General features: G+C 34.5%; 1 protein-coding gene across 4 annotated transcripts in view; it reads left to right on the forward strand.

The window, feature by feature from the left end:
• The window catches only part of KNDC1 (kinase non-catalytic C-lobe domain containing 1), a 57279-nt gene extending 37136 nt beyond the window's left edge, over positions 1-20143 (forward strand). The window contains exons 10-30 of one of the 4 annotated variants that reach the window (XM_064716206.1): positions 1961-2119; positions 2450-2527; positions 3158-3248; positions 3420-3582; positions 3679-4523; positions 4630-4774; positions 6299-6390; positions 7779-8176; positions 10015-10108; positions 10220-10317; positions 10593-10804; positions 12104-12217; positions 12621-12768; positions 13013-13192; positions 14248-14463; positions 14773-14855; positions 16115-16265; positions 16671-16793; positions 16898-16957; positions 17569-17726; positions 17967-20143. In XM_064716206.1, coding sequence (XP_064572276.1) covers positions 1961-2119; positions 2450-2527; positions 3158-3248; positions 3420-3582; positions 3679-4523; positions 4630-4774; positions 6299-6390; positions 7779-8176; positions 10015-10108; positions 10220-10317; positions 10593-10804; positions 12104-12217; positions 12621-12768; positions 13013-13192; positions 14248-14463; positions 14773-14855; positions 16115-16265; positions 16671-16793; positions 16898-16957; positions 17569-17726; positions 17967-18198 — 3840 coding nt within the window. In that variant the 3' untranslated portion in view covers positions 18199-20143. Of the gene's footprint in view, positions 1-1960; positions 2120-2449; positions 2528-3157; positions 3249-3419; positions 3583-3678; positions 4524-4629; positions 4775-6298; positions 6391-7778; positions 8177-10014; positions 10109-10219; positions 10318-10592; positions 10805-12103; positions 12218-12620; positions 12769-13012; positions 13193-14247; positions 14464-14772; positions 14856-14973; positions 15021-16114; positions 16266-16670; positions 16794-16897; positions 16958-17568; positions 17727-17966 lie in introns of those variants that run through there. The other 3 variants (XM_064716207.1, XM_064716208.1, XR_010440725.1) reach the window with 3 other exon arrangements.

Consider the following 20143-nt stretch of genomic DNA (forward strand, 5'->3'; position numbering starts at 1 on the left):
TTTCCATAAGACTTAATTATTTTCAGTTTTTTAGCAGTAAGACAGACTGCTTAAGTCTTTTAAGTCATTTTTTCACATTCTGAAGGTCGCAGTAAGATCATTAACTTAGACTATCTGGGCAAAAGCCCAAGCATTATTCACACTTAGAAGACTGGATAAAAATATCATTATCAGTATGTTTTTACTTTGGAAACATTATGAATGATGTCTTTTTCCAATATAGTTTTTTCAGAGCTTTTCCCTATAGATAAAAACCATTAGGAGCTTTTAGAACGAAGATAATAAAAATGTCAAATAGCAGGTGAATGTGTCTCCACTGCAACTACTTTTGAATTGCAAACTGTACTACAGTGATCTTAAAAATCAGGGGAACAGAATTTACAGTACTTTTCTGTTTTGTAGCAAGAAAAAAGGTTAATTGATATGTGCCTTGTATCACATGAGTTCTTTGGAATTAGGCATAGTAATCATGAATCAGAAAATAAAAGCTCATAAAAATCTACTAAAAACATTCAATTTTCTGTAAAACTATCTGTAACTAGAAAATATTTTTATATCTTTCCTAGATTTCTTAAACTGCTTTGATCCAATGTGCAGGTTTTTCAAAGGCTTCAGAAGCTTAAACTAACCCTGAAATATAATACAGCATTTTCACCAGACAGTAGAAATTAATAATCCTAAAGTCTTTGTGACTTGTTTTCTTTAGAATATCGAAAGTAATCTGTTTCCTTGTTTTTCTACAACAATTATTCTATTACATATAGAATAAGCTGATGGGGTTTTTTGCCTTTTTCCTGATGGCTGTATAACTTTCTAGGTATAAACATTCAGTTCAGTTTATGGTATGGGAATGAATCTGTGTAGTGTCAGTCACAACAACAGTAAAAAGAACTTTCTTTGAAGGTTCTGATGGCTTGGATGGTATGTCTTTCCTAAATAAATTTAGGGTAATCTTGGAGTTCTAAGCCTAAGGGGAAGAAAATTATTTTTGTTTTGATTGAGTTGCTTTCTCCATTCCAGGTGGTTTTGTACCTATTAGTAGCTTTTGTTCAATGGTTCAAATGGAGCTATTAAAAAAAATTGAACTATTTTGTCTATAGTGAACTTACTTGTTATGTTTTGTTCATTGCTGTTCACTTTGCTCAAAAAGGTGCCAGAAAACATTATTTAATGAGAACACATTGTTTTCTATTGTGCTTATGGTTCTGTCCATTCAGCTTTTGTAATATCTTTCAGAGGTGATGTATAGTGTGGTACTTTATATTTCTTAAAATTGCATTTGTAGTACATGCTAACATATGGAAACTAAGCATTAAGTGGACTAAATCTGACTCTGAAAATTGTAATTCTTCAAACGAAACAAGAAAGCTGGTAAAGACCAAGTCCTTTTCAAGGTCCCTCATTGGAGCAACTTCAATTGGTCTAGCTGCAGGTAGCACAATAATTGCTAAAATAAATATGCAGTGCCTCATTCTTCTGACAGGTGTAATCTTCTCTATAAAATATGACTTGTGCTAGCTAGTGTGTAATTACTGTGTGCCACTTACTTGCTGAATTATCATGACCTTTTTTAAGTGAATTGCAGCTGGCCACATTTTATGGTAGAACTCTGAAGCTTGCAGCAATCTTTTTACATGAGAAAGGAATTCTTCAAAATGGTTCTAAAATACATTTTTCGTAGGTAAAGAATAAGACAATTAATGTCTGTTACTCCAACAGTAGAAAAATAGCTGCTGTTTTTGGCCCTGCATGCATAACAACTAGATTTTGAAGTGGGCTGGAATTTTCATCAGCACCCTCAAAAGCCAAATGTAATCTGTACTTTAAAAACTCTAGTAAGTTTTTTGCTTTTTGGCAGGAAATAGGGGGAATGTTTGGATAATTTGCTGGAATTGTTTTTGAAGTGGAGGTTTTTTTTAGTCTGTTCAAATCTTTCTTGTCTCTTACGTTATACCAATAGGTCTGTGTTTATGGTGTTGCTGCAGTTCTGTGGATGGCGGCAAAATACAGTGTTCCACTGAGTCACAAAGTAGTATTGCCAAGAAAATTTAAAAAACTGCTTCTGGATATGGCAAGAAAAAACCCTGAAGAAAGGCCTTCTCTAACTGCTGCAATTAAGGTTACTAGATTTAGTTGTGTCTCAAGTCTCATTTTAGTATTTTTAAAATCAAAATAACAGCTTAATACTTGTAGTATACTGATATCTAATTAAATCATAGCCAGTCACTTTGGGTTTTGTTTTTAAAGTTACCTCCTTAGAGACACAGAGGGGCGTGTTTTCAATTTATATTGAAATTATCAAGGCACTTGGACTTGGAGAAGCTTCATAAGACTTCCTAAACTTAGATTACTTCTAATTGACTATTTATCTTGACTTTGTCCTTGTCCAAGAATACCTCACTTGATTGAAAACTTATTTACTGACTGAAAATTACAATTTTTTTTTTAGACATGCAATCATTATTTACTTGAACAAGGTGTAAACAGCAAAAGTATTTTGACATTATTGGGTAAACCCATCTTTAAGGTAAGAGTGCCACCTTTCTTTAATTTTGTATGTTTTTTCAAATAATTCTGTAAATGTATTCCAGTAAGATTTTGTTGCCTGCAAATGCAGCTGGATTTTGGGTTTGGTTTTGTTGGTGTGATTTTTTTGGTTGTTTTGGTTTGGTTTGTTTCAATGTATTTTCAAGTAGTCTGTAAGTATTGCCTTTTCCTAGTTCTTGCTGTTAGAGTAATTCCTCCACAGATTGTGATGCTCTGACTCCATAGTCTATATGGGTGAAGAACAAGTACCTAATTTCATAATCTCTCTTTTTATTTACCACCCCACAGAAGAAATTAATATAGAAATTAATATTGTTGGGTTTTATTTGTGTTTCAAATGTGTTTCTATAATGCATACAAGATTCAGTCAATCCATGGAACTGAGTTTATTCAAAACTTTGAGTACCAAGTTATCAAGATTTCTAAACAGTTCTACTAGTCCTTAGACTTCTGTATGTAATTTTTTTAATTTCTCACCTTGGCATGGCTAGGTTGTTGCAATATTTAAGGTATATATGAGGATTGGGGTTTTTTTAAATAATGTGCTGAGCAGAATTTGAAAAAAGAAAATGCTAATAACATCAATTTGTGCTTCAATGTTTATTGTTAGGCTGTTGAGGAAGAAGTCTTGTCTCAAAATCACGTCACTTTTGAATTTAAAAATGATAAACATGAAATGGATCCTTCAGAGTCAAGTCCAGGTAAGCAGTCAGGCTCTGACATGTTTACTCTGGTTTAATACTCTCTAGTTCAGTTCTTCTTGTAAGATTTTCTCAGTCCAATATCCAATTGTTTTTCTATGTAAATTAATTGTTACTTACTTTACATTTATATTTTACATATTGATCATCTTTCTGTGTTTTTGCTTTTAGGATTTGTGCCTTTTACCAGTGAAAGTAAACTTGTAGCAGTTAAAGGACCAGTACCATGCCAGATTTCACTAAATTGTGAGAAAGCAACATTACCTGTTGCATTCACCTCTCCTGCAACTCACTTTAAGCCTATTATTTTGCAACAAGATGCCAATATTACAAAGTTAGTATATCCTAAAGCAGAATAAGTTCAAGATTAAATGTCATTGCTAAATCTATTTGAATTTTCCTTTAAAAATTCTTTGGGTTTTTTTTTCAGAGATGTTCCAACACCAGTTTCTGACCAATTCAAGAAAGAGACAAGGAAAGAAAAACATATGAACAACAACAAATCAGGGTATGTAGAAGACTCCAAAAGCTGTGATATTGAGGATACAGGTGTAGTTGAAACTGTTCCTGAAACACCTGAGTGTGACTTACAAGTTCCAAGCCACTCATTCCAGATGTCTTCAGAAGAGCAAAACTCAGGCAATATGTTTGCTTCTACAGTTACATTACCATCACCATCTGATTCCTCACATGCTCTACAAGAGAAGAGCTTTTTATCTGAAGATCCCTCCAGCTCTTTAGCTTTTCCTACATCTCCTAATTTTCTTCACATAAATAACATCATTCTCAAACAAGACTCAGAGAAAAGAGTTCTGACATTTGTCCCAGTACATTTGGCTGTATCAGAGCAAATACCAAATAAGCCTCTTCGCTCAAGAATTGCTTATGATTGCTATCACAGTTTGCCAGTGCTACTTTCAAGCACTATTGCAAGTTATAAAATGAGCATGCAAGCAGAAAATGATGCCTCCCTTTGCAATGTGCAAAGTCATGAGACTGCTAATGCAGAGAACCACTTTGATAAAAGTAGCCCAGTTATTCAAACCAACTGCCAAGAAACTGAGTGTGCTACCAGCATAGACAGTTTTTTCACTGAACGAGAAGACACATCATGTACTTCAGTGAGTAAAGACAGCTGTAATTTCTTTGATAATGAAGTCCTGCCCCATCAGAACACAACAAATGACACTTTACTCCAGGAAGTGATTCATCTCATACAAGAGGAGTTTGCATTTGATGGTTATTTAGAGAATGGAGCTGAAGTTTTTGATATGGGTATGTGCATTTTCTTCTGTATGTTATTATCATTGATTTGTAAGAATATTGCTATTAATTTTTTTTTCCTCTTTTATTTGTTTCTGTTCTTTTTATTTTAAACAAGGTAACTTCATTTTAAACTTAAAGGGAATTAAGTTTGGTATGTTCTCTGATAGAATTTGTGAGAAGTTTTGTGACCTCTACTGGGATGAAAAGTTACTGGAGAATCTCTATCAGGTAGTAAATGGAGGAAGATCTTCACATTTATGGTAGGTGTTTTTCAACTTTGACCTTCTTACATTTGAATTTAATGCTTTTATCCCTACTTCATAGAAGCAGGAAAGAATATACGCTTTTTCTCCAGGTGTGTGTGCTGGTCTCCTGTAAACTGTTCATTTCACAGTTTGAGGGTTTTCAAAGCTTTCTCCATGGCAAATAATGCCTAATGTTTCAGTCAAAAATAGTTTCTACCACCCTTTTCTGTAACTCCATCTTAGGATATCTGAGTCATGGAAACCCAATTCTGATCAATTATAACCATTGATGGAGAGCTTCATAGTCCTGTTAGAAGGAGACTGTTTAATCAGAAGTATATTGTTCTTACTGTTCAGTTTGTTTATTCTGTTTGGTATTAGTTCTTTATACATCATGTGTTCTAATCACACCCAAGAAAGAGGAAATTAATTTAGCTTTGCTAGAAATATTTTGTTTAACTGGTTTAATTTGACTCAGTGTTTTATAAGTAGCCTGTTAAGTGACAAAAACCAGCTAAATTTATTTCTTATTAGTCTAATTTAATTTTCAATGACATACGTATCTACCTGAAAAAGAATTTTTAAATTCTTGTTTTACTGCAGCCTCCGAATGTAGCACACTTTTGTAAAAGTGTCTTGCTGAAGACTGTTGAAAAATGTAACCAATTTATGTCAAAGTTAATTTGGGTGTTTTTGGAACTAGAAATTTCAAGTTTTGACAAAGAAGCTTAGTAGATACAGTTTAGAAAAACTTCATTGTTGAAAGATGTGTAATCCTTACAGCAAATTTCAGGGATAATAGATTATGACCTCCAAATACCCAACCTTGGTATACTGGCCTGCTTCCCATTTGAGTTGGGATTTTTAAGGAGATATTGAAAATTGGTTGGAAGTTAGGCCCTTAGTTCCCCAAAGTTCAGATATGGTAGGAGACACCTGAGCTGTTGCAGCTGAATTACTGAGATGTATGAAGGGTTATCCTGTATATGAACTTCTGTTACAAAGTAGCTTTTGACAGTGAGAGATCATAATTTATTATCCAGAGAAAAATGCAGGTCTAGCTTTCACATCACATGCAGGGCCTGTCTTAAAATATCTCTCAGACACTGCTTACTGAACATTAGTTTGACAAATACTACAGCAGTTTTTCAGTGTTAGCTTCTTTGATTTAAGATTATGATTCTAACTAGGGATGACTTAGAGTCAGTTTTATCCAGAGGTTGAATCCTGAGTGAAAAACCCACTACCTGCAGCCTGTAGTTATGCCTTCTGTCTGTGTGTGCTCTGATCCTTCTGTTGAAGTTTTGCCAAATGCTGTACGGGAAAATCTCTATCTTACTGTGCTTGAATAGCCATTTGAACTTTTTTTTTTTCCTCATAAAATAACAACTGCAGCTGAATATGAAAACTTTAGGAATTACATAAATGCTATGAAACTTTTTATGTGCATGATGGAGTCACTTATAAGATCTTATTTACTATATGTAAATATAAAAGTATAGGAAATATTAATTTTCCCTAGTCTCCTTGTATTTTCAGCATAACTGAGTCAGATGAAGCAAAATGCAGCAATATGTTCCAAGATGTGAAGAAATCTGAAAGCTGTTTGGCAAGCAGTGATCAGACAGAGGGTGAGAAGGGACTTCATGTTTCTAGATCTTTGTGAGTGCTGGAAATCCATCAGTGTCAGAAGCTTTGAGACACTTTGCTTGTGTCCTCAGGAAAGCACTCTGCTACAACAGTTACTGACATTTTCACTGAATCTGAACATTATCAGTGACTTAAGGACATAAATATCTTTTATATAAAGCTTACATATGACCCAATGTTATTTTGTGGGATGTCATTAACTTACTTTCATTTAAACAGATGTCTCTGTTGAAAACCCTAAGGCTGGTAACTGCTGTGTGTGGTTTTCTTGTGTTTGAGTAGATATTTTAGTGTCTACCATATAAGTGGGTTGTTTATTTATACTTCTTCAGTTTGGGTTTTACATTTCTCCTGACACACTTTGTGATTGAAAGTTTACAAAATATCTATCTTTCAGTAACTGAACTCAAACTGAGCTGGGACTGGTGAATCCTAATATTATAACAAAACTATTACCCTTTCTAGGCATAGTGGACAGCTTCTATTCGGTTGCTGTTTTACCAGTGTGAGGTTTTTTTCAAGATAGTTCATCCAAATTTCAGCATTTAAACTTGGTTACTTCTCTGTTTTGAGCAAAGTGAAAATAGCTGTACTTTACAGAAGGGCTTACACTTGTATTGTTCATTTTTATAGCAAAACATAAATTTGCAATTTTTCACTTGGCTGCTATTGTTCAATATTACAGTTTTGCATTTTATCTCAGAATGATTGCAAATGTAGAGCCAGACTTTACCATGGAGTATGTGATTTTCTTGCACCAGGAAATAAGCTTTGTTTGACTCCAAGGTGGCATATCTAAGCCCTGGAGGGTTACTCAAGTGAAAAGGGAGACTTCTGGCAGGTATAAATGCTCGTGTCAACATTATACTGACCTTTGTCACCTCAGTCCCTGAAGGCTGGTAGTAGATGCTACAACTCAATGGATTGAGTCCTGTAGAGTAGAAAGTTTAACATCTATTGGCTATATCAAGTATTCTTGTCCTTTCTGTATGGAATAAAAGCTTCAAGACTTACAGATGGAAAAAACCTCAAAAGCTAAACATTTTACTAATGTGGTCTTAGGTCTGACATATTTAACTTCTGTTTTAAAGTTTCTCAGTGTTATTTAAATGCTTCTTGCATATACATGGAAAATATTTTGTGCTTTTCAGAAATTTATTGTTAAACTATTGCTTGATGGTTCTGAAATGTTTTTAACCTTTATCATTTTACAATCTGTAGTTGAGAAAAAAAATGTAAAGTCACAATAAGCATCTAAACCCATTAGGTAGTCTCATAATAATGTTTTGTATGTGTCATGTTTAAGCTCAATAAAGCATGCATTACAGCACATGACCATTATTTATTTTCACCTGTACACCTTCTTTAGGAAAAGGGGAAGCAGACTTTGATGTGAAGGCTGAGCCCGTGGTAAAAACATCATTAGTTGAAATGGATTTTGATGAGCCACCTTTGGATGATATCAAAAAAGAATTGACTCTGCAGAGTACAATCCCCATAGCAAAAGAGCAACAATATTTGCAAAGCAATGGCTGTGGTCCAGGCTTTGCAGAAGAAAATATAAGTTCAGAGGAACAGGCCATGATAAAGACAGCTGGAAACACCTACCTGGCATCTTCCAATCTACCTGACTTTTGTGGCTGTAGTCCTGGTTGGAGCAGTGCATTTTATGGAGCTGAATGTTTTGATTCAGAAGTTCATAGTTACTTGAAAAACCTTGGAAAGCAGAAATCAAGTGACTCACAAAATATAGATGCTAAAAAAGTGGTGAGTACATTGATTTTAAATCCTTAAGTTACATCTTGCTGGTTAAAAGTGTGATAAAATGTGTTCTGTTATAGTGAATCAAAACACCATTTCATTTCTAATATTGACTCTTAAGCAGTTTAAAATCCTCAGGATTTGTTGTGTCTTGGCGATAAACCACAGGAGAGGTGTAGTATTCCAAAATAAAGCACGCTGACACAAATGTGCAATCACCAATCTGCAACCCATTTTCTGCTCTTAAAGTTGACTGGAAAAGCACTGTCTGCCCTTTGCACCAACCCCATGATGGTGATACTGAAGGAAAGAGCTAAGAATGACTGTGACTGTAGCACGTCACAGACATAGAGCTTTATAAAAAGTTTTTATACTCTAGACCTACGTTAATTGGAAAATGTTGTGAAATAGACAGGGAATTTGCCTTTGATTTCATTGCTTCTCACCATTGCTTCTCTTGCAAATCCCCGGATTTTTTAGGGGACAAACTACTTTGTCCCCAGATTCCAAATGGTCATTCCTTCTGATTCCCTTTCGGTTTACATAGTCTCTTAATCTTGATTTTGTTTTAATTGATGAAGCAAAAGCAGATCTTGAAGTAAAAGCAAGCAGCTTCCAATTAGAATCTGGGTATCAGCTTTCCTGTGCTTTCCCTGTTCTCTAAGCAATGCCTCTGTAGGAGTACCTCTTGTAAAAATCCGAGGGGCTTTTATGACTCTGTGCTAATGAACTGTGTTGTTAAACCTTTTGAGCTTTTCTGAAAAACAGTGACAGGTTTTTCTAAAGCTCAAATTAATTTCTAGCAAGTCCATCCCATTAAAGTAACCTATTTACCAATCTGTTGTTTGATATGTTAGCTCTGAGCTGTGTGTTTTCTGATCACTCTGCTTGTGGGAGTTGTCTGCTGCATTCCGTGAACTTACTGCATTTAAGATGCTATTTCATGTAACTGGGTCACTGGTAGTTAACTTAGGACCCAAGTGCAAAAGTCACCTCTTTTATAAAGCACAACATACATCATGTTTGTTTTTTCATAATAAATGAGAAGCTGAACTCAAAGTGGATGGCCCATTTTTACTGGCTGGTAATTTAATGAAACCTTTGATATGCAAACAATTATAAATGTAAATGTTTGCTTTTAAATGTATATATTTTGAGGGGCCTGACATACTTTAATTTCTGCTCATTGCTTAACTTACATAATTCTATAGAAATTTAGTTTCATTTTTTCAATTTTGTGAAATACATAAATAGAAAATATGAAAGTTGAACTTAGAAATTTTTATGTCATTTATTTCTAGAGCATCTCTCTTGTCTGCCTTCTGACCTGGTTGTATAATATAATGTAATTATACTTCTTTAAAAGCCATTGATTTCAGTCAGACTTTCAGTTCTTGCTACAAATATAGGTCAGCTGTTTAAAGTGTTTCTAGGGCTGCACTAAATTCAGAACATACAGATTTTAATTCTGGATTACTTCTGATTTTAGGTTTTAAAAATACCCTTGAAAACAACAAGATAAGTGCAATTATAGCTAAAGGCATATTTATGTGAACAAATTCAAACAAACTTCTACACAGTCTGATCATACACAAACCTGCTCCAGTTCTTAACTTGTAGAACTGTGACATCACTAATTCTTTTCTGGGAACAGTTAACTCCTGCTGTATCTTGCCTGTAAACACAGATGTGAAAGGTAGTTATTCATTGCTAATAACATATTCTTGTCTCTTTGGATGTTCTTTTTTCCTCATACAAAATAATTCTCTTCTAAAACTTTACTTACTTACCAGAACTGCCTTCTGCTTACAATTCTGAATAGAATCCTATTTCTTTTTAAATAGGAACTAGAACAATTACTAATGATGGAGACAAAAAATTACAGAAAGACCATAAAGTTTTACCAGAAACTATTGCAGAAAGAAAGAAGAAGCAAAGGTAAGATTACAGCAACTTGCCAGTAATAAAATGGCTGCATGGTGCTTTTAAGGACCTGCTCTGTAAATCTGAATCATTGATGTTCTTATGCCATGTATTTTAAATCTAAAGGTCCTGAAACTAAGTCTATGTTGCCCAAACTGAGAGGACAGCTACAGGAGATGAAATCAAAAGTGCAGTTTCTTGAACTGGTAAAGAAATATGTGCAGGCAAGTCAGACTTTATTTCACTTGTGCTTCATTTGTCATTTCATTACTGCATCCGTGTAACTGGCTGCTCAGATCACTATATGAAATTTGAATGGTTTATGTCAAACTGCCAAATTAAGGCCCAAAAGAATTATTAAAGGTAATTGCTACTAGTATTGCTTAAAAAGAAAAAAAATTAGTTGTATGAAATGCAATTTGTCTTTAAATTGATTGGATTTTGTGTGACTTTACCTCTCTAACTTCTTGTTTTATTATGTCCTTGCTTCTTTGAGCAGATGATGTATGCAGAGCAGTGGGGTGTGGAATCCTATGTGCTGCCTACAGTCATTCACAATGGGAAAGCTGACACCATGGACATGGCACCCATGGATGAATCATCATTGCTGCTTTACTATAACACAGAGAAACACCAGTGTAACAATCAAAATGGAGTGAGAGTTCTGCAGGCCGGTACACCGCTTGGTTTAATGGCTTATTTGTATTCTAGGTATAATACATTTTACACATAAATTGGGAGTGGGTTGAAGCATAGTTACTAAATCAGGAAAAACTTGTTTCTGTGCTGAATCCTAGTTACTCAACATTTAATAAATTCTCCTCTCTTCTATCAAGTTTGTGTTGTTTCTGTGAGCACTCATTTACAGAAATGGAGATGAAAATGTCAAAAGATCAGCTGACTTTCATTAAAAGTATTTGATAATAAATAAAAAACTAGCAATTTTAAACTTTTTAATCTTTTACTTACTTGAGGCTTGCTCTGATAGTTGCCATGGAATCAAGACCTTAAGTTACTGCCAGCAGTACAGCAATTCTTCAGATAATCATATAATCATATGATTTGGTAATTCTTATTAATAAGGTCTGGATATGAAAATGTTTTGGTTCATTTCTACAGATTATTGCCCCAATAATCAGTCCTTGGCACTGATCAAGATGCAGGCTTATCTCAGGGTTTAAATAGGGACAGAGATGTCCTTCAACTCTGGTGAGGGCAGTGTTGTTTTAAGGTACCTAAGCTGTAATAGTGTGATAGATGGAAATTGCCAGAGGCTCCATCAGACTTGTGCCACTCTAGAGGGAGCAACTTCCTCCCAGCTACTTCTCCCAGTTCATCCTGACTCTTGAGACCCTGTTACATTGAATGCTACTTTTCCTGGTAATGAGTATTTTGCACAAAGTGAAGGAAATGTTTTAGAATTGGACTCTCCACATTCATCAAACCCAATTTCCATGGTCAGCTGTAACCCAATAGGGAGAAAAGAGAATTAACCTGTGTTAAAGACCTTGAAAGTGTTTATGTATAAAAAAATAAAATGCCCTTGTTTTTAATGTGTATAATAAGTGTATTCTGCTGTTAAAGTAACTACTCCTCTAATTAGAGCTACAGGGAATATTTTCTTGCTTAATGTATCTACTTCTTATGCTCTTATTATAATAAAAATGCTTTAAAGCAGCATCAAGTTAGATGATAGAAAAAAAAGAAAATGTAATATGTTCTTCCATACTATTTAGATTGCAACTTGCCTTAATAATAGAAATGTCAAAGTGGTTATTCACAAGATTGAAAGTAGAGAAACTCTTTATAAAACAAATTATGCTTTCAGGGTTGGCAATCACAGTACTTGATGTGTAAAAATAATTTTTAAAAGAACCAAGGTTTTATGAAGAGCTTGAGAATTTAAAATGCCTATTCTTGATATTTTGAGGATTTTTTTGCTGTTGCTGTACTTGAATGCAAGTTGGAGATATGTTCTGGCTTGTCTGAAGTTTTTCTTGTGCTTTACAGAAATGCCTTTTTAGAAGGTTATGTCCAGCAGTTTCTTTACACATTTCGCTATTTCTGCACACAAGAAGAATTTTTGCAGTTTCTTCTTGATAGAATCAGCAGCACTTTATCCAGGTACAGTAAATTCTCACAAACAACATTATTGAAGCACAATTGAGTTTCCTCCCAATAACAAATAGCTGTTCCTCAAAAGTCCTACTTAATTAAAATTAATTTTTAAGTTTGTTTTTGTAAGATTCTCTTAACAAGTGAGAGCAAAATGGGAGCAAGAGCTGCATCTGACAGTGTGCTTACTTCTCAGTTCTGCTTCTCACTTTTACCAGTGATCCACTAAGGGCTTGTAATTACAACCCCAGCTTTGTTTCCATAGAGCCATGGATTCTAGAGACATGAAAATTAAGAATTTAAGATACTACATTAAATACCAAATAAAACTTGTGGGTTTTGTCAGTGCTTATTTTTCAGTTGGAATTGGATGTCAATTTTGGTGCAATAAATTTCTTTTTCTTCTCACCAGTTCAAGCCTGGATCCTTCCACGTCCCTTACCAAAATATGTAACCGCAGTTTCTACATCCTGCAGGCATGGATTGAAGACTGTTACAGTGTAGACTTTGCAACAAATACTGATCTTCTGGGTACCCTAAAAGAATTTATTTCTTCCAAGGTAATTCAAAATTTCAGTAGATCCTTTAAGAAAAAAAATGAAGTCGGTTATTGGATATGTAACATAGGTATTACAAAAAGCTGCCCTAAGGACAGTTAAATAAAAGAAAATAATGCTGTATTTGACAGCTATAATCAGTATGTCTGGTTTTGAACAGGCAAGAATCTTACAACTGTATTGCAACTTGCTTATAATTTCTGGGAAATTGAATTCTGTGTTCTGTTAGCCTATTTTGCATTCCCAGGTTGCTTCATTGAATGGCTACGGGGAGCGTTTGTTGTCACTGCTTGAGGATGCCTCTGCCAGGAAAAGTCCCAGTGCTGATCTGTGCTCTGGTGTGGACAAATGTAAAGAGGAAAGTGAGGAAGGCAGAAAAACATTACATTCCCTGTGTAAAAAGCTCTCAGAAGATGTTTCCAGAAAGGTGTGTCTTTTCTTCAGACTGCAGTGTATGGAACACATTTCCATATATTATGTTTTGACAAAAACAGAAGTGTGCAACTTAGAGTCCAGAACTACTTAGTAAGAATTATGTACCTGCATTTTAAATTTTCTTTTGAAAGTATGTAAGATTCAGACAGTTCTGAAACCATGACAATAATCTTGAGTTTTAACTCCTGACAGCTGTTTCAGTAATCACAGATCAGATAATCAAAATTTTGAGAGTAGAATTCTTCATTCTTGACACTAGCATGTGACTCATAGTTATTAGGAAACTTTTGCCCCCTTGTCAACCATTAATGCTTTTTATTAGGCATCTTTTTAAGACTATAAATACAAGAAAACAGCAGGAGCTGTGAGGTTCCCTGCTAGAACTTCAAAGCTTGTAGCAAGAACTTGTCTGAACTTTTGTCTGTATTTGCTATTTTATTGTGTTCTACAGCCCTAGAAACCAGAACATAGTGCAGGCTTTTCTCAAAAACAGATCTCTTTGCAGAGTGACCAAAATAACATGTGGAAGTCAAATGTATCAGTAATTTGCAAGCTGAATTAAACATCAGCCTCGTGATAAGGGTGCACAATTCCATGGGTATACTGGGAATTCAGCCAAGAAAGGGCAAACAGAGTAGAGGAACATGGACTTTTTTTACTGTCACTGCACAATAATGATAATGGACAATGAAAGAAGGGAAAAGAATGAAAAAATAAGTGTTTCTTGGAAAGGGATGTTTGATTCTAAGCAAAAAGAAGCAAAATATTTTATGGCAGCAAGCTTTAATACACAGAGGTTTGTTTTAAATACTGATTGTTGATTGAGATCTGGCAGCCTCCTGCTTACACTCATCCATTGTGCATATTATATTAGCTTAAAATAGCAGTGTTGAGTAAACCAATTTGTTCTGAGCTAACCTTGAAGGTTAGTTGAAGAGTTTTGCATGCACAAAGGTGTTTCTCTTAACACTTTCTTGAAGTTACATCAAGGGGAGACTTAGTGTTTGTTTTAGAGAAGTTGTAACCTTACATTTATTTTTTCTACAGAACTTCTACTGGAAGCTATCCAAAGGGATGGGACCAATTGCACAGTATCAGAGAGAGCAACTGCACACAGGTTCAGCAGTTTTGCCAAAGCCGTGCTGCAGCAGTTTCACAGAAGGATCCTCAGTCTCCTTAGCCAGAGCCGATGAAGAGGGACCAGTTCTCTTGATTGAGTGCAGTGCCCAGCAGCTTTGTTGGCAGCTGACACTACTGCAACAGGTACAAAGGTCTAGGCTTATTTGGAGGTACAAATAATTTCTATCTTCTTACTCCTTCTCTTCTTTCTTTATCACTTCCCAACCTTATTTCAACCTTATTTCATACTATTTTATAAGACTTTGAATTAAAACTTTTCTCTTAAATCTCTACAGTGAAATTTAGAATATCTAATGCTATTCTTAGGCTCTGATCCCTCTCATAATTCATGCAGGTGAGGGGAAAGGACCCTACTCTGTCATTTTTATTCCCAAGCACTTTAAAAGAACTGTTAGAACTAACAGCAGATATATCTTGGTTTTTTTTGTTTAGGAAGTATTTAATAAATGTCATCCAGTACACTTCCTAAATTCCAGAGCACTTGGTGTTAAAGACAAATGTGTTGCTGTGCCAAAGTAAGTTCCTTGTTTTAACTACACTTCGATTATGTTGATGCACAATAACTTAGAGTGTTACACTTTTAATACAGCCAGAAACAGAGAAACAATTTAAATACTTAATTTTTTTTTACAGACTAGGTAGCCTTATTTAATTGCAAGAGATTTCATATGTGGATACAGGTATGTACCTATGCACATGCATTTATGTGAAAGGCCACATTTCCCAGGTGATTTCTTTGAAATCTGAAGTGAGTTGAGGCTAAAAGTTCCTATTGCTAAGAATTTGTATTGGGAGTTGCTTGGAAGTTTCATTTTTGGCAAGGAAAATGTGTTGTGGGTTGTGATGTCGATCTGTGGTCATTAATGTGTGTGTGTATATAAAATCTCAAGGACATTTTCAATCTTACAGAATAGCTAAGGTTGGAAAGGACCTCTCAAGATACGTAATCCAACCACCCTGCTGAGGGCAAGGTCAGCTGGACCAGGTTGCCCAGGGTTGTGTGCAGTTGGGTTTTGAAGGTGGATGGAGACTCCACAGCTTCTCTGTACAATGCTCCTTCTGTATGTTAGGGAGATGAATTATTGGTATTCAGAGATAGATACACAGGAATTTTCCTATAGTTACTGGAGTGATTACCAACCTACTTAAATTATTTGCTCATCAGTAATTAATGTTTTCATCCAACCACATAGACCTAATTATTTTTATGATGGTCTGCTTCTTACATACTCAGTGGATTCAGTTTGCTTCTAATTAGTAGTTGTTAATTGCACTACTTATGGCAGATTTTTGCTTCTAAGGGTAGGGAATGAACAGCTAAAGCAACTCAGGTTGTTCAGTGGCCAAGATTAGATCACCTGGTTTATACAGATTTTGGGGTTCAGTCATGGAAATCAATATGTATGGTGCCACTTGATACCAGGTTGAATTTCTTATGTGGCTGTGGTTCTTGAGTTTGAGTTTCTGGCTGTTATTTTGTGTCAGATTGGCTGAGGTTTTATTATGCACTAATGAAAGTGGTGAAAGTGTTTTTATGTACAGAAATGTATTCTGTATATGCTTTTTTAAATCAGATATACTTACCTTGTAATTATAAGGAAGAAAAAGTAGCATAGCTCGCTACATATGTCATGAAGTATAAAATCAAGATGTCAAGCAATGCAAAATTATTTTAAATGGTTCGAAGTTGACATCTTCACAATCAAGGTTTTCTTTAAAAATCCAATGTCAGCCAGAATTATTTTTGGCCTTTTTTTTTCTGTATTTTTCTTAGGGCAGTTTCTGCTGAGACAGTTTCCCTTAAAGTCTGTAATCTCTTTCTGTCGAAGTGCATACAAGACCACTACCTTCTGCAGTTATTGAAAAATGCAGACAGTATCAGCACCTGGGTTGCTGCTGAAATTGTAACATGTCACACAACTAAGGTTTGTCATTGTTTATTGTACTATTAACTACAAAACAGTTAAGTATTTGTCATTATCTATGACTTGTTATGTAGCAAACCTGCAAGAAATAGTCAGAAATACACCTGTGAGTGGGCAGTTAACATTTTGGTTTGTTATCACAAACCAAATTGTCTTGGATGCTTTTTAGTAGCAGGTGTCAAAATCTAACAGAATGTAAGAAATTGATTGTCTGAAGGGAGTACAGGTCAAACTTTCTTCAAGGACACCTGAGTGACAGGAAGGGATAAACTGTGTGAAGGGAAATGTTATTACAGTCAGTAATTCTGATAACAAATTGAAAAGGAAATACCTCTTCTTCCTTCTCATTTAATTTCATTATGTAGATTTATTATGTATATTATATATATCTTAATTTTTTTCCAGCGGCAGGTGAGCTTGTTATCAAAATTTCTTCTTATAGCAAAATGCTGCTATGAACAAAGAAATTTTGCTACTGCAATGCAAATCCTAGCAGGCTTGGAAAATCTTATTGTACGACAGTTGCCAGTAAGTTGGGACTCTGTTCTCTCACCATTTTGCTTAATATTATCTTGTTCCAATATAGACATTAATGTGAAAAAAAAAAAAAATCTATTCTGTTTTATTGTAAGGCCTGGAAAATTCTACCTGCAAAAGTTGCTGAGATAATGGAGGAGCTCAAGGCCGTTGAGGTATAGTATAAAGTTCTTAATTACATCTTTGGGGTTGGAGAAGGTGCAAGATCTGCATAAATGGGTGTCTCTGCAGGGTGGAAACCATAATTATTACTTTTAATTGTGAGTTTAATTTGATTGAAGATTTTTTACTCTTAATCCAAGAGTTTACATAAATTTTAATCTTTGTATTTCTTTAACACTTGTCCTGTGTGACAAATCAAAATTTCAAAAGCAAGCTAAAACATTAGATATGCTACACTGCATTAGAAGATTTCTGCAGAAACTTTGCAGCTGTAATGTGTTTTGAAAAATCTGAAGTGCCTATTTTATTATAGGCATTCTTTTATTGCTCTGTACAATTTTGAAACATAGCGAGATTTTAAAATGCAGTTTTGCCTGTGATTTAGAACAATGGAAATTATGTATGAAATACTTTTGATTAAAGTTACTTTATTTGTGTACTTTAAAAAGTTTGCCACCAGATGAATTCATAGTGTTATCTTCAACTTCAGTGCTGGAAATTAATATTCATGGCAAATAAATAGATAGTGTTAAGTACATGGAGAATTTGTAAAACCTTCCCCAAGACTTAATGTGAGATTAATCTGTGTGCATTTTTTAACTAGGTGTTTTTAAAAAGTGACAGCTTATGTCTGATGGAAGGAGACAGGTTCAAAACTCTTCCAACAATTCCATCAGCCCATGTTTTGGCTATGCATGTCCAGCAACTTGAAACTGGAGGATTCACAATGACAAATGGAGCTCACAAGTGGACTAAACTTAGGTAATTATTTTAATTATGTGCATGTATCACCCATGTTTTTTATTATTGTCTAATGAGATAATGAGAGCTAATGCAGCATTTCACAATTAACAGTTCAAATAATTTCATTTGTTTAGACATGTAACTAGAGGTATATATACAATAGAATAAAATTTCCTTTAAGGTTTGTTTTTTAGTTTATGCTTTTGTTTTAATCATCAGCAAAATAAACTAATCTTTTTTACCATATTCTCTTACAAGAAATATTGCAAAAGTTGTGAGCCAAGTTCATGCCTTTCAAGAGAATCCTTATACATATGCACCAGATTTCAAGCTGCAGTCTTACCTCAGACAAAGAATAACTCGTTTTAAGGATGCAGACATTTCTGCCTTGGCAGCTGACAACTGTGCCAACTTCCATCAGATACCAGCAGAAAAACATTCTCGAAAAATTCAGGACACCCTGCGCAGGATGAAAGCAACATTTCAGTAATTATTTATGTTTCACCTGTTCTATTCTGGGTCTAGACTGTAAAACTGGATTAAGTTGGCTTCATCTACTGGACCTACTTCCAAGAAAATACTTAAGTGAAGCGACATAAGATACTTTCTCAAGTTGAAATTATTGTATTTCATAACATGGAATTATAAAATGCTGACTAATGAAGTTTGAATCACTGGCAACTGAATGGCAGATCAAAAGAATAAAAAGAGAGAGAAAGAGAGTATAGATGAAAAGGCTTATTAATTTTGTTACTCTTCTTTAGCATAAATAATTAATTAGCCTGAAAACCAATGTGGAAAAAAGTTAAAATTCCAGCTTCTGTTGCCAAGTTGGCCTAGGAGAGTTCAAAATATAGTTCATTAAATGTTGAATCTATTTTTATATAAACACAGTACACTTATATCCTGTCACATTGTGCATATAATTCAGAAACACAGATCCTCTGCTATTCATTAACTGTTGGTGTGTCTTGCTTTTATATTGTGTATTATAAAAACTGTAACTGACATAAATAATTGGCTGTCTATTTCTCCTACCAAGGAAGGAGAGGAATGCTATCATTCAACTTTTTTTTTAGTTTGATTTTAAAGTCATCAAACTAACCTGTTTCCAAATGAAAATAAGATCTGAATGTAAGTATTACCCATTTGTTGCTCTGCTTCTGCACTCCTGGCATTGTGAAGACAGTAAATGTGAAATTGCTCCTTTCATCTGTATTTGGCATGAGTCACTTTGCCAATTTATGTCTGTCTGCACATTTGAGTATGGCTTGTGCTCCTGAGGTTGTTTTGTAGATCACAGTGCTCCAGCAGCGTCCAATAGAAGATAACCATGTGAAATTTGGATCTGCAACTTGTAAAACTGTGGTGCTAACCTATTCATAGAGTTTATACTTAAAAGACCTTCTAAATGGCCGTGAAATGTGTTGCTATTGCTAGAAAATTTGTTGAGCTACCCAGGTTTATGCAGGGCCAGAATGTTAAGGCTAAAAATTAGTTAAAAATACAAGTATTTCTACCAGAGGGAGCAGTGGTAATATTGAGTGAGAAGTAGGGAAGGGTAAGAAACACTTAAGTACTGTTCTGAAACTGATTTGCTTAGAACTGTGTTAAAAAAATTTTAAAAGAAAATGTTTTGAGAGAAGTGAAGGGCAGATATGAAGTCAGTATCTCATCAAGTGTTAGTGATGGAGAAGGATAATGATGTAAGAAATCGGAGCATGTGCATGTCTGGTGTTTTGCAGTTGTACTGTTGTGTTTGACAGAAATGCATGTGCACATGCTAGACTGTAGCTTTCTCAATGTATAAGAGGAAGGCTTCTCCTTTTCTTTGTCAGTAACAGCAATATTATATCTCGACCCTCTCTCATCTTCCTCAGTAAAAATATGGTGTGTCCATACTTTCCTTTAAATACTCAGTTACTTTTTCTTACTAATACAATACTACTAACTTTGGGCTCTTATTGGTTTAAACGCTGAAGAACTCAGTCCTCAACAAGGTTTTCTTGCTTTTGTCCTACTTTTAATATGATTTATTTTATTTACTATATGTAGGTTTAATATGTCATTAATTATAGTATTCTGACTTACCTTAGGGAAGTAAATCATGTTTGCTATTCCTCTAAAGATTGTCAAATGTGAAAACATTTCATATTTACCTCCTACCTTTATGATTTAAGAATGTTAATACTAGCATTATCTTCATACATATATTTCACATATTTTATCTGTATGCATTTATTTTAAATAACTGGTTTTGTCAGTAGTTATTTGAGGTTTTGTCAATTAAAAATTACCATTCACTTAAACCCACACCTTGCCTTTGAACAACAGTAAAATTTTGAGTAGCATAAGTTTTACTAATGTAAAATACTCCACAAGACTTGCTAATCACATGATCTTAATAAATTCATTTTATACAGTTACCAGTCAGA

The sequence above is a fragment of the Zonotrichia leucophrys genome, chromosome 6 (genome assembly GCF_028769735.1).
Source record: "Zonotrichia leucophrys gambelii isolate GWCS_2022_RI chromosome 6, RI_Zleu_2.0, whole genome shotgun sequence".
Lineage (NCBI taxonomy): Eukaryota > Metazoa > Chordata > Aves > Passeriformes > Passerellidae > Zonotrichia > Zonotrichia leucophrys.